The sequence below is a fragment of the Helianthus annuus genome, chromosome 6 (genome assembly GCF_002127325.2).
Source record: "Helianthus annuus cultivar XRQ/B chromosome 6, HanXRQr2.0-SUNRISE, whole genome shotgun sequence".
In the NCBI taxonomy this organism is placed as follows: Eukaryota; Viridiplantae; Streptophyta; class Magnoliopsida; order Asterales; family Asteraceae; genus Helianthus; species Helianthus annuus.
Window position 1 is genome coordinate 22,210,068 of NC_035438.2, and position 14,785 is coordinate 22,224,852.

At 35.5% G+C, this 14,785-nt stretch overlaps 2 protein-coding genes across 2 annotated transcripts; one reads left to right on the plus strand and one right to left on the minus strand.

Moving 5' to 3' along the window:
* Positions 1–2,469: 2,469 nt before the first annotated feature.
* Positions 2,470–5,361, plus strand: LOC110884491 (vesicle-associated membrane protein 722). The gene is made up of 5 exons (XM_022132205.2): positions 2,470–2,877; positions 3,857–3,998; positions 4,099–4,219; positions 4,329–4,391; positions 5,061–5,361. Exons 1-5 carry the CDS (start codon positions 2,688–2,690, stop codon positions 5,208–5,210), a joined length of 666 nt encoding a protein of 221 aa, XP_021987897.1. The 5' UTR covers positions 2,470–2,687; the 3' UTR covers positions 5,211–5,361.
* Positions 5,362–8,006: 2,645 nt separating this feature from the next.
* Positions 8,007–11,752, minus strand: LOC110884490 (cold and drought-regulated protein CORA). Its single transcript, XM_022132204.2, has 7 exons — positions 11,535–11,752; positions 10,395–10,475; positions 10,215–10,303; positions 10,042–10,116; positions 9,056–9,456; positions 8,911–8,970; positions 8,007–8,496 (listed from the first exon to the last, which is right to left on the minus strand). Exons 1-7 carry the CDS (start codon positions 11,655–11,657, stop codon positions 8,381–8,383), a joined length of 945 nt encoding a protein of 314 aa, XP_021987896.1. The 5' UTR covers positions 11,658–11,752; the 3' UTR covers positions 8,007–8,380.
* Between the last annotated feature and the right edge of the window lie 3,033 nt (positions 11,753–14,785).

Here is a 14,785-nt window from a genome sequence, read left to right on the forward strand (position 1 = left end):
GCCGTAGCCCGTTGATACCGATAGTTTGCGCTGGATTTGAACCTAAGACAATTAGATGGACTCAGTCTCTTAACTGAATTGGTAAATTATAGGATGTAAATAGGTTATAAAGTTATTTGATAAAATCCGTAATTATTAGTTTAATGATTGTGAATGAGATAGAAACTTTATATAAGTATTTAAAAGGTGTAGGAAGAGGTTGTTAATGGTTTTGTATCATACTCGGTCTTCTGATTTGACCATGAAACTAAAATATTTTTCTCAATTCTAGAATGGAGAATTAAAGTTGGTTGAATGCTCTATTTAGCCACCAGATGAAGATTGATAGCCGCTTTTCTTAATTATTAGCAATGTTTTAAAAACCGGTTTTTATATCAAACCGGATTAGGCTAAAAAATGGTTCAACTGGTTGAACCAGGTTGTATCGAGCGGTTCAACCGGGTTGACTAGGTAACTCTATAATTTCATAAATTACAAACATCAACTCAAAAGTTAATCCAAAAATGAATGATTACGTATTAAAAGATGATCCAAAAGTAAATCCATAATAAAAAATAATCCAAAAGATAATCGAAAATTATTCAATTTTTCAACAAGCTCTTTTAAATGAAAGTGTACGATATGTTTAAGTCATTTGAGTGTTGAATATATCAACTATTTTCATTTCATACAATATTAAATAAGAACTTTTAGTTACGAATAATCATAATATATAAAAATTACATAAGATAAGTAACATATATATTGAAAATAAGTATCAACTCAAACTAAAATAACCCTGTGCCGGTACCGGTATTACGTTTCAAACCGGTATACCGGATTTTACCGCCGGTACAAACCTTATGCCGTTTCACTTATTTACCGGGGTGTTAACATCTGGAAACGGTAATACCGGTATAACCGGCTGGTATTTACCGGTTTTTAAAACACTGATTATTAGACTTTTATTTTAAGTTGAATTTTGAGCATATTTTGTTAAATTATAAATTACGAGTATACGACCATATGAAATATATTCATTAAATGATACGTTCTAGAGAAGTATGTTTTGTTTAGATACATAAAATACTTATGTGATGTTTGACTATTATTATATCTAGTAAATATTATCTACAAGTGTCTTGCACAATTCTTACAAATATATATTAAAATTTTTGTTTTGTATTAAATCCGCCCTATTAGACCAAACTCTTCTTATACAAATAACCAGTTTTGGTCCTTTTATATAAGATTAACAGGAAATTTAACGTTCATCCACTTCAAAAACCATATGTGTTACCCGTAAGTGAACAATGAACACTGTCTACGTAATCAAAATGTAATATGGCTAAATCATCAGAATCCTCCGTGTAATTAACTCTTAAACTCATTTAGATTAGGGTGAATTTGTTATTTATAACTTTATTTTAAACTAACTATTAACTTAATTTTTGTCAGTTTAACTTGATGTTTATTTATCCAACCTACTTTCTATAGGGTAGAGATCCTAAGAGAATTCCACTCTATTTGAGAAATATTCTGGACGCCACATTTTCCTAAGTTTTTCGTAATATACACATATGTATAGTTTAAAATTGACTATATACATATTTTTATACTGTCAAATCTTGAATTATACACATATGTATATAGTTAATCTTAAACTATACAAATGTGTATATTACGAAAAGATTAGGGAAAATGTGTGGTTCAGAATGTTTCTCAATTAGCCTAGCGCTTCTCACACGATTCTAACCCATTTTCTATAAGCACAAAAAAAATATACGATTGTGTGTAGTAGTATGTTTTTATGAACACGTATTTCTTACATATACATTTCTAAGTTAGGGGAATAGTGTCAGGCAGCTTGCCTGACACTTCCCTATTGGACCAACTTTTTTTTAATTTAATTTTATTTCCAGTTTAAAATTACGCTTCCGTCCTTTGTTTAAAATTACGTTTTTGCCTCCAACTCAAAATAAACTTATCATTTTGCCCCTAGTACAAAATTACACTTTTGCCCTCGGTTCAAAAACTCACTTTTAATTTTGTTCCCAGTTTCAAATTACGGTTTCGCCCTCCGTTTAAAATTACGTTTTTGCACCCAGTTCAAAATAAAATGTTGTTTTTTTTCTCTAGCTCAAAATTACGATTCTGCCCTCAGCTCAAAATTACGTTTTTACCCACAATTCAAAATAAAATTATGTTTTTCCCCTAGCTCAAAATTATGATTTTGCTCTCAGTTTAAAATTATGATTTCGCCTCCAGTTCAAAATATAATTTACGATTTTGCCCTCTGTACAGACATACATATTATGAGGGAGAAATATTCGGCTTATTGCCCCGCAACACGGGCTGGTCAAAAACTAGTTAACAATAAACATAAAGCGTGTTTCTTCTCAAAGCATAAACGTCATCTGAAAATTCATACGCCGCGTGGCATTTCCGTAAATTCCCATCGTCTACCGGCATTTACATAAACCACACAGTCAACAATAAACCTACCTTTTCCCGTATTCGAAAACCCATAATCTCTCTTTTCTTTCATTTCACGGATTTCACCACTTTCCCTCTCTTCAACCTCTCTCTCTCTCTAGAATCACTCGTCATCCGCACCGTCACGCATCCTCCGTTTCTCTCAGGTCTCCTCCACATACGGCGGTGCTCGGTGACGGTTTGCTGTTTCTGACGACGGAGAGTAGGTTACTATGGGACAACAGTCGTTGATCTACAGTTTTGTGGCTCGAGGAACGGTGATTCTATCGGAATACACTGAATTCACCGGCAATTTCACTACAATCGCTGCTCAATGTCTCCAGAAGCTTCCTGCTACGAATAACAAGTTTACGTATAACTGCGACGGTCATACGTTCAACTACCTTGTCGAAGAAGGATTCAGTAAGTCAGATCTGGCCTATCTGTTGTTTATTTGTGTTTTGTTGTTGATGATGAGAGTTAGTTATTGATTTGATTGTTTATATATTGTTGAATCAGTTTATATTGATGGTGTTTTAGATGCTTCTCTTATTTTACGTGAATTTTAGGTTAAATGAGCAATTTAGATCAATGTTAGGTGAGTTTGGCTTTTGCGATAAAATTTCTATATGTATGTTCGTTTTGAAATTGCTTTTGGTGATTACTTGTGTAAAGTATTACGATGCTGTTTGTTTGATTTGCTTATTGTTGATGAAGTTAATGCCTATGTGTTTGTTGATTAATTCTGAGTCTAAGTTGCATTGTTTTGTAGTTACTTATGCTGTATTTTGGATCTGAAACTGAATCAATCATGTAGAGTTTTTTAGCTAGTTTTGAATGTAAAGTTTTATTGTGTGTTCTCCCTGCAGCGGTTAATTGTGAATCGTAATATGGATTTGGTTTCGATAAGATATCTAGCCTATGCTTAGAGGTAAAGGTTAAGACCTCTTATTTGCTCTAGTAAGTTATTGAGATTGTTTTTTTAGTTTTTGGATGTAAAGCTTTAAAAGAAGTATGCAAGTTTTGCTTCGGATTGTTTACACACTGATGTGTAAATGTTAACAGTTATTTGTATTTTTATGGTATTTACTTACTGTAAAATACAAATATTATTTGATTTAGTAATGTTGTAGCTTGTATTGGCAATAACTTTCTGAATATGCTATTGTTTGAGTGTTTTGGTGTTCAACACGTTGTTAAACCAGCTATTGTAACTCGTTTCACATTATCTTGATGCCTTGATCTTAGTGTCATAGCTGTGCTGCACCAATCAGGTTGTAACATACCTGTCAGCTACCTGTTCATCATCTAGACATCTGTATAGTGCTATACATGTTATTGCTAAATACATCAATTTGTAGTTTCAAAAGTGACTTAACAATTATCTTCTTTATTTTTGAAGCATACTGTGTTGTTGCGGTTGAATCCATTGGCAGACAGGTTCCAATTGCTTTTCTTGAGCGCATTAAAGATGATTTCACCAAGAAATATGGTGGTGGGAAAGCTGCAACAGCTACCGCCAACAGTCTGAACAAAGAATTTGGGTATTCTCACCCTCCATCTTTTTTGAATTTACATGTATTAGCTATCAAATTTTAGTTCTTCAATTTTCATGCAATCACACAAGTGTTCTATTATTATTAGCCCCAAGCTGAAGGAACAGATGCAGTATTGTGTGGACCATCCAGAAGAAATCAGTAAGCTTTCAAAGGTCAAAGCTCAGGTTTCAGAAGTCAAAGGGGTGATGATGGAAAACATTGAAAAGGTAAGGCATATTTAAAATCTACATCTTGCGTATAACTTGTGGCATAAATAATTTAGGGTATGAAGCTATATTACTAATGTGTAAATCTCTATTTGATTACGTACTGTAGGTTCTTGACCGTGGAGAGAAGATTGAGGTTCTGGTAGATAAAACAGAGAACTTACGCTCTCAGGTCAGCATATGCAAATATGAATTATATTTTTTACGTTGTGTCATGTTTGCTTGAAATGGGAGAGTGATCTCAGCTCCCATCAGTCATGTGATTGATAACCAACCTAGATGTTCTACATGCCAATTTGTCAACTCAATTAGGTATATTTAGGTCTGTTAAATATGACGTGTTTGGCTGAAATTTGGTTTGACAATTTGTTCTCTGTAATTTGGATACAACCCTATCCCCCTGTGCAAGCCTTGCAAAACAGGCGGCTCAGGTCCGGTGAGGTAACTGGTCAATATGGGTTCGGGCCCAAAATGGGAATGGGCTTGGGTTGAATTTGAAACATGTTTTAAAAAGAATATCAAAACTGGTTCACTAGCAAATTCTTGTTTATAGGCCCATTTGCACTACAAGAAAGTCGATCAATAGCGGCGACATTTGTCGCCGCTAATAGTCCTGATCTGCGCCGCTAAAGGTAATAGCAGCGACCTGTCGCCGGTAAAGGGTCGTTTGTCGCCGCTATTGGTCCTTTTTCTTGTAGTGTTGGACCTGTTCTAAGTTAGCAAGTTTTATTACGTATGAACATTTTGATCCACTGTATAATTTGAGTACTAGTGCATATAATAATTAGCAATTCAGTTCTTGAGAAACGACTAAAATTCATATACATGTTTAATGTTTCAGGCACAAGATTTCAGGACGCAGGGTACTCAGATGAGAAGGAAGATGTGGTTGCAGAATATGAAGATAAAGCTGATAGTTCTTGGTATCATACTCGCATTGATTCTCATTATAGTTGTATCGGCGTGTGGCGGCTTCAACTGTGGCAAGTGAAACCAATCCAAAACTGTCCTTTGTTCCTTTTTTTTCATATATGTTCTTTTAGGCTGGATGGACTTGAAAATTTATATTTGGTGTATAGCTTGTACTTGTATGAACTTTTTGATATATACATACTAGGAAAATCAGTTTTTGGACAATCAAACATGACATCTACAGGTTCTCGGGGACTGAAAACATCAAGATCATACGGGATCAAACATGAAACAACCATAGGTTGCGAGTGTTTCGAGCTTATTAGATGTGATTAAGAGACTGATGGCCTTGATGAAGCTCATATAAACTATAAACTATTCAATTAGCTACCTTTTCATTAGATTCCCAGGTGTTGGAAGTGCACAACATAACTTTGGAACCTGTCGTACAACTCTTGAATGTAGTGTTGGTAACAAGGCAACTTTGCAGCATTATTAGGCAATGTTGTAGAAGGCGCTAGGCGCTAGTCGGGCGGTGAGGTACCGCCTAGGGATTAATCGGGATTAATCGGAATGGGATTTTTATATATATTTTTTCAAAATTATATATATATACCCAATAATATAAAAATAATACTTCAAAATTCACATAAATACTTCAAGTTTCAGATAGTATGGTTCGATTTTGACCAATTTTGACCACCTAGGACCGCCTAGGACCGATTTTGACCGATTAATATAGTCCGATTAATCCGATTTTTGACCGCCTAGGTACCGCCTAGGACCGACTTTGACCATGGCCGATTAATTTACCGACTAGCTCAAAATTAGGCAGTAAGTGGCCGCCTAGCGCCTAGGCGCCGATTAATCGGCCGCCTAGGCCGATTTCTGCAACACTGTTATTAGGTGGTGCAATCTTTTGTTGTTCCATAGTGGTTTTGACAAGGTTGTGCACATTTGTCCTTGATTGTTGCTTACGGTAGCATTTGTATTATCTGCATCCCCACTAGTTCATACGCGTCCCTTATAACCTTAATGTATTGGGCTTCAACATTTTTACTAGAAACTTGATCTCTGGCTTAAGGCCGGCATATGACTAGCGGATCAACACCTCAACTGTCAAAAACGCTAAGTAATCATTCAATGGTCGAGTCTGTAATTCTTCACGATATAGGCCTGATGTACTCCTTCAGTTCCATGGTAACTCATCGATAGAAATGCCCTTACGATGCAGTGATCACCTACAAGAGCACCACTGCATATCTCAGTTTTAAGTGTTATAGCGATTCATCTATGGTGAAAAAGTGTCCTGCCCTGTAAAGCCACCCATCAATATCCCCACTAACTCTAGGGAAATCGAGCTTTTCCAATCTCGTAGGATGACTAGATTGTCATAAGTTATCGGTTGCTCCTCCATTGTCCTTTGTTGATTTCAGTTCTGATCACTTGTGTTTCTTGCAATTTGTTTCATCATTGTTCGGAGTTTTGTGATGCCTCTATCCAATCTCTTGCAGCTGCTACTGCATTCAACTCGATTTTTAGCATCATCTTCTCATGATCTTTAAGAGTTTTTTGATTTCCTATTGTGTGATACTTGCATTTAACGTTATTGTTGCGAGTATTGACCACCAGAGCTCAACCAAAACAAATGTCTCTGCTAGGCGTTGAATTAAAAAGAAGCTTACAGAGGAGTGCAATTCAATCCCAATCAATTAACTACCTTTCCATTAAGTTCCGTGGTGTTTTAAGTACACAATACAACTTAACCACCTTCCCGGTCTTTCAAATTCATTACTCTTTACTTAAACCTACGGCGTATACTACTAATCAATTACCATCACTAATCTTAGTGGTATCTTAACAGAATGTTACCCCAATCCAATTGAATTGCTTTGAGCTCTCATGAATCTGGACCAATTATGCATTTCTTTGTTTCTAATAATTTTTGGTTCTCAGGTTGCCAATTTTCTAGAGGAACTTGAAAGTTAGGGTTAGATGAAGGTGCTGCGGGAATCAGGAAGTTAAGCTGGTCATATTCATTATAATATAGTTGATCGTGTCTGTTAATTTTTTCTATATTTAGATTTTGCAAGGGTAGTTAGGCTAGACGGTATGGGGAGCGTCCCCCACCCGTCCAGCCCCGGCGACGAAGCGCACACCGTAGCCCCCCCCCCCCCGGTCCTCGTCCTGAGCGTCGAGTTGTAGACGTTTGAGACGGTCCAGAAAAAGACAAAAAATGGTGGGGTTCGAGGCTTTTATGACCGTTTGAATAAAAAAAATTCAAAATTCAAAAATAATTATAGGACCCGCCATTGTTGAGAGATTTGGAGCTTTTGCTTGCAGCGGCGGTAAGTGCAGGAAAACCCTAGGGGATGATATTATGTATTGGTTTTTATTTATGATTTTACTGGGCCTTTTGGGCTATACCTTTTGTTTTACTGGGCCTTTTGTGCTGGGTTGGGTTGAATATTATGTATTGGTTTTAGTTTCAGTTTATATTAGTTTTAGTTTTATGTAATATTTGGTTTATAATATTATGTATTGGTTTTTAATATTTATGATTTTATTTTTACATTTTTTTTATTTAATAAATGTTAAAAAGTAGATAAATTAAAAAAAAAATATGGTGGAGTAGGATCATCCTCCCATTTCCACTAAAAATTGTGGGATGGACCATCCTCCCAAGGATGGTGATGTGGCGATGACGTGGCGGATCATCCTCCCTTGGAGGATCATCCCCATACCATGTAGCCTTAACCGAAATCAAATTTTTATTTTTGGTAACAATGTGTAATTATCAACAGGAGTCTTACTCTCTTCTCATCTGACCACTGATTGAGGAAATAACATGACAATTATCACACCAAGACCAAGTGAAAAGCCCAAATCAGTTTGAATCAGTTAAATGGGCCAGGCCCAAACCATCCCAGGTGCACAGAAGACCAATATTTTTGAGATGTAGAAAGAAAAAAAATATATATAAAATATAAAACAAAAAGCAACCTTTCATGGGCCATAGACAAGGTCCAAGATAAGTGCACCAAAACTTTCTTCTTTTGCTATAAAAAAACCAGAAATAACAACATAGCTCCCAAAATAGGGAAGAAAAAACATATAATATATCATATATTAGGAGCCTTAGGATATTGCAACCAATACTTATACTTACTGCTTAATAAACCATTTAAGGGATGCAGTAGATAACCAACAGACTCCCAACATTAAGGCAACAAAACACCCGACTTCAGTTTACTGTTGCTGTGGATCACCGCCATCCCAAGGTCGCCCGCCCATCCTTCCCCTGCCTCTTCCATTAAATCTGCCACCACCCCTGCCGCTGCCGCCACCTCTCATGTACCCTCCTCCTGTTTGTCATTAACATCAATAAATCCCACTAATCAAACAGGTGCCAAATTCGATCCGTTTCGTTATAAATGGAATGTTTAACGAGTCAAAAGAATATTTATAAATGCATACAACTTGGTACATCATTTGTTTAAACGAATCACTGTAATAATATTGTTGTTAATATAGTTTTCGCAATCATATTTAACGTATTAGTTTATACAAAAATTAAAGAAATACAAAAAGAAAGTGTTAAAAGCGGCCTGTTTTGACCCGAACGTGTTACCCAACCTGTCCATTTTGCCACCTCTAACTACAGCATTGCAAGAGCATATATTGGGTATGCAAATTATTTATAATGGTACAACAAATCATATACTTAAAACAAAGCTGAGTGGAGAAATATCAAATTATTAAATAAAAAAAGAACTAACCACGGTAGCCTGCATTTCCCCGACGACCACCACCTCGACTGTTTGAGTAACCATTCTTATCTATTGAAAACAGAAAGACAGTAAAAAAACTTAAGTGATACAATATCAAATTAAATGTTTATAAAGTAGGAAGAAGCTAAATTACCTTGACTGTTTCCATATTCACCGCCACCTTGGTAGTTTCTGTATTCATCACCTTGATAGTTGCCATACTGCCTGCCGCCTTGGTAGTTTCCGTATTTACCACTGCCATCACCTTGATAGTTGCCATACCCCCTGCCGCCTTGGTAGCCACCATATCCACCACCGCCTTGGTAGTTTTTGTACCCATCCCCGCCTTGATAGCTTCCATATCCACCGCCTCGGTTCCCATATCCGCCCCTGTTCCAGCCACGACCTCTGCCTCCTCTTATCCCGCCACCTTGACCACGGCCCATGTTGTTATAATAGTTTCTTCCACCTTCGTTTACTGCATTGTATGCTTGTTGCCTTTGATAGTTGTTATATTGTGGCCTCGGTCTCTCTACATTGAGTGGAGCTTGGTACCTGAGCCATGAAGCATGTTTACATCAATAACGTAAGAGCGTAAAAGCTTATTATTAGTAAAAAAAAGAGTGAATTTCAAGGATTGTCCTTTATCTTTATACTCCTTTTCAGGCGCTGTCCTTTATGTTCAAAATTGACGAGTTTTGTCCTTTATGTTTTCAAATCATACACGTTTTGTCCTTTAGGCCTAACCCAGTTAGTTTTTTCAGTTAAATTTGGTCATGTGCTTGGCATATGAGGGCATTTTTTGTCAATTCAAATGTGGTCTCTTCCACCCATCACCACCTGGACTCGTCTTTTGACTTTTGAATTGACAAAAATGCCCTCATGTGCAAAGCACATGAACAAATTTAACTGAAAAAACTAACTGGGTTAGGCCTAAAGGACAAAACGTGTATGATTTGAAAACATAAAGGACAAAACTCGTCAATTTTGAACATAAAGGACAGCGCCTGAAAATGGGTATAAAGACAAAGGACAATCCTTGAAATTCACTCTAAAAAAAATTAAAAGATGGTGAAGAAGGCTCATGTCATACTTGTTAAAGTGTTTAAAAAAAACATTACAAGATACGCTAGAACTCACCCCGGTGAATTCTTGTTTAGTTCCTTAGTTGACAAGGTAATGGAAATCATCGACACCTGGCGAGTCATCTCCACACTGTATTTCATTTAACAAAAAGTACTTATAACATCTTGTCAGGAATCTTGAAACTTTAAAACACGAGCATACGAGGGAGTAACAAATATGGGACTTACGGTAGAAGGCCCTCTTCAATCGGTTCCCATACGTCGGTTATGCTTACTGAACTGATGCTCGTATCTTGATGCAATCTAGGAATGTTTCTCTGTTTGAAATACAACTGTCTTATTACTTGTGCACAATAAAAAATAAAAAAGAGAGCAATAAAATACAAACAAATAATTTGAGTAGCAAGCCTTGATAATCTCTGCAATGGCAACTGTCTTGCTGATTGCTTGTCCCATTCCTTTCAACACAATTTCTTTCCCGCGCCTCTCCTATACAAGCAAACAATCAGAGTTAGATCATTTTCGAATACAATGTAACAACTTTTCTAAATAACCAATTACGAGGAATACACCTACTGCTTATCAGTTATTACACCTTAAAGATCAAATCGATTAACATTCCAACCAAGCAACATACACATTTGTTGCATAGCCAAATATCTGTTAACGCCTACTAAGCGTCTAAGCTCTTACCGCTTTTAAGGCAATGAACTTTTCAAACGTAATATCAATCATACGACACGAAGAAGACGATTAACAAACACGTAGCCGGATACAACACACCCTAGAAACCAAGATTATATTAACTGATCCAAGAACCGCAGCAACGCTTGCTACAAATAACTTGATATGTGCAAACAGAATAGAGAAACAATGCTGAAGCACATTTAAACAAAGAGACTCTAGTATCGATATATATTGTTCAATGAACAGTTCATGAACCGTTAGGAGGGAAGTTCGTTTATGTTTGTTCATTTATGTCCGTTTGTGATTGTTATGTCCCATTGTATTCGTTTATGTGCGTAACCTGTTCGTTTAGAATATTAACCAACGAACATAAACAAACACAAACACGTTCACTTTCTTAACAAACAAAAAAATGTGTTAGTTTAAGTGCCCGTGTTTGTTCATTTGTTTGGTTAAATTTGAACGAACTAACACAAACAAGCCCCTTTTGTGTTCGTTTACAAGCCGAGACTTCCATATATGAACATGATTGTAGCACAATGCGATTGTGGACATGGATATATATAGGCATATAGCTAAACATAGAGAGAGACATTGTTGGATAACAAAATACACATAACATGATAAAACTAAGAGGGGATGCCACCTACTACTACTTAAATAGAACACTAGAAATCCTAAATCAGTGAAACCTAAAACAAACAAACAAAAACTCACTAAACGGTTTTGCATTCAGTCTAACCAAACAATGCATCAAAAACTCAAATCTAATCAAACAAAATTCACAACAATAAACAAACAATGCAGTCATACAAACAATGTACAAGCACACATTACGTAAAACAAACAGAATAATAATACCTGAAGAAGAGTAGTAGCGTAACTGAGGTAGTTACGAACCAAACCTTGAGAAGTGATTCTGATCTCATTTTCATTAATAGGTACATCAGCTTTCTTCTGCTCCACCTTCGTGTATCTATCCATAACCCTAGAGAGAGAAATAAAACCCTTTCTTTTAGAGAGAGAGAGAGAGAGTCAAATAAAATGAAGAAGAAGAAGAAGAGGCTAAAACTAAAACCCAGGAGAAATTGGAATTTTCTTAACTACCGTATCCGGGTCGGTTAGTATTTTATGCCCCGTTTTACGGGTTCACCCGATTTTTACTTGTTTTCGTAAAACCGTAAAAGTCTCACGCGCGTTGCAAGTGCGTGCTAGTATACGTGTGGTGTTGATTGGTTGTTATGTGGGGCCCTGATAAAATAATAATGTGTACAGTATGTAAATCATTTTATGTGTACTAAAATGGAATAATAATGTACCATGCTACTGCGTTTGGTTTGTATATTTTTTACTTTGTTATTGTTAAGGGCATATTGAATGCATTCAGCACGTGATGGAAATTCTGATGTGGTGGATTGGTTACTCAAGGATCAATGTCTGGTTTGGGTTGGTACCGAGGAGTGACGGATCTGTAGAAGTTTAAAGGTAATGCTTAATTTTTTTATCATACATTCAACAATGAAATGTAAAAAAAACATGATTACAAATAAAGTTAACAATTACTAAACGGATTTCTCCTCTTTAGAATTTAGGGCATTGGCTAAGCTTTTTGAAACAACTTATTGACTTATTGGCTTTTTGAAAAGTCATAAGCACCAAAATGATGTTTGGCAATGAAGTTGTATGTGAGGGGAAAAGTGTCTTTTCCAAAAAGTCACTCTATACTGACTTTTCCAAAAAGCCAATAAGTCAATAAGTTGTTTTCAAAAAACTTAACCAAACATGCCTTTAAAAGCTTGATATTAAGCCATTACATCGTCATCTGTAATTGAAGGAGTGGAGGCCACTAGTGGTTGGCGTTGGTTGTGTTCTTTTTTCCCGTTCAAAAATCAAGACAACAAGTTTTTGGGCTTAAATCTTTCTTTTTTATTGGGCTTTTAAGTTATGAATTAAGTAGTGGGCTTTTAATTTGTTGGGGTTTTAATAAACTTTAAGAGGGTGAGCGTGTTGGGCTTTTATAATATTGACAAATAGCATAATATAATATTAGGGGTAGCGAAATACATAAAACAAAAACAGAAACAAAAATAAAAATTGCACTTTGTCGGAAAAGTAGAGGGGTGGCCGCGGGGGGGGGGGGGGGGGGGGGGGGGGTTGCCCTCTGCCTTTGGTACCGAGGTTTTTGATCTCAAATGGGGATAGTTGTCATGGCTATCGTGTTCACTTCTTTATCTTCTCCTCTCATTATCTATCTACTATAATAAAAGAAACCAAGTTTTGGACACGTGTCATTCATTGAAGGTATTCTCAAATTTATATTTATTTTATATTAACTAAATAAATAATAAATAATAAATTAATATTAAATCTTATCATACTTTAATAAAATATTATCCACAAATCTAAATTGTTAATTTAATATATTTTTAAAACAAATACCTCTCTTTCCTACTTATCTTATAATAAATATATGAATAATAAATTAATATTAAATGTTATCCTAATTTATTAAAAATACTAGGGGGAACACCCGTGCGATGCACGACATGCATAATAGTTATTGTTTTTCCTGGAACGACGACTGATATAGATAGTGCGTGACACGGTACGAAAGTGCGAATATAGTATAGATTTTTAAAACAAAAAACCGTTTTTTTTTAAGTTAGCCGTTTGACCATGCTTATTTTGACCAAAGTCCACTCCTCGTTCGGCGTTTTGTGGTAGCACTACCAGTCAAAAAAAGGCCCAAAACGCCCGAGGGTACAGTGTTCCCCCGCGTTTTTAAGACACTTTGAGAGAGGTTTGCGCCCCACCACATGTGGTCTCACAAAACTTCAATTCTATAGACGTGTGGTTTCTCAACCCTCTTCAAAAGACGTCACAGTTTTCAAATTTTTTTATTTTTATTTTTTCTTTTTCATTGTTTTAGATGGTGTAAAATAGATGTTAAATATATATATTATACTACATACACATATACATATAAATTCAGTTTTGACATCTAAAAGTCAAATTGCAGGTTTTGTTCCCTTTTATAGATAAGAAAGCAGTTTATTATTTATTACTAAAATGTTGTATTAACTTTATTCTGCAACATATTCTTTATAAACTATGCTTACCTTGACATAACCTAATAGCTATATTTCCTTATTAGAAGTCTCTTATAATTGAAAATTAGTACATATTATTACCTTGCTGGTGAACACATTTACTCTATGTTTAGGGAACAATTTGATTAGGTTGCTGATATTGAATTGAATATCACACCAAATTACAATAGCAGTTTATATTGCTACTATTCACCCAAATCAAGCACCTTAAATAAGTCAGTGTTTCTCTATATTCAAAAAACGAACTATAACTGACGATTATTAAATTGCAACAGTCAATTCAATCCAAATACTGCAATAGAAACATAAAATCTACCACAATTCGTTGGTTAATCACGTATAGTTCTTAATCGATTAGAATCAGAAAAAAGGAAATTGACTCACCGTAACTTAAAATCAGGAAGAAGGCGAACAAAGGGGCGGAGTTTTTCGAAATCAATGACCCCTGTCTTTCATTGTTATTCCTTGAATGAGGTAAGCAAGACCCCATACTACACACTACATACACATACATAAAAATTGGGTTCTATATTATTTGTATAAACACCGATTGGAAACCCTCACATTGCATTTGATGAAACCCTAATCAATATAAACACACACACTAACACTCACGAATCGAATCGAATTTATAAAAGGAAAAATTCGGGCTGTTTTTACCTCTTGCTGCTCCAAATCTTCATTACCATACATTATCTTCATCTTAGAGATATAGATATTGCACTTAAAGGTCTCAACCATCAAAATACGATCCAAGGGCTAAAAACTGGTTCCTAATTATGCAATGGTTATCATTTGAACCTTATTCCATGAGACTTGAGGTAAGATGCAAAGAGCATTCTTTTGAGTTTTAAACCATCTGTAATTAAGTTCATTATTTAATCATTATTGTTGCAATTATTAGGTATTATAGATAATAATACCCCATGAAATTACCTTTTAGTAAATTTCGTTTCTAATTGGTTAGCATCTTTTAAGTTTTAAAACCATTTATAGTTATAA

Bases quoted from the DNA above. Each gene is read 5' to 3' on its own strand.
- LOC110884491 (XM_022132205.2), top strand. From the start codon at position 2,688: ATGGGACAACAGTCGTTGATCTACAGTTTTGTGGCTCGAGGAACGGTG. The intron at 2,878-3,856 runs GTAAGTCAGATC...TTATTTTTGAAG, and splicing joins CCTTGTCGAAGAAGGATTCA to CATACTGTGTTGTTGCGGTT. The intron at 3,999-4,098 runs GTATTCTCACCC...TATTATTATTAG, and splicing joins AGTCTGAACAAAGAATTTGG to CCCCAAGCTGAAGGAACAGA.
- LOC110884490 (XM_022132204.2), bottom strand. From the start codon at position 11,657: ATGGATAGATACACGAAGGTGGAGCAGAAGAAAGCTGATGTACCTATT. The intron at 10,476-11,534 runs GTATTATTATTC...TTGCTTGTATAG, and splicing joins ACGCTACTACTCTTCTTCAG to GAGAGGCGCGGGAAAGAAAT. The intron at 10,117-10,214 runs GTAAGTCCCATA...AATGAAATACAG, and splicing joins ATTGAAGAGGGCCTTCTACC to TGTGGAGATGACTCGCCAGG.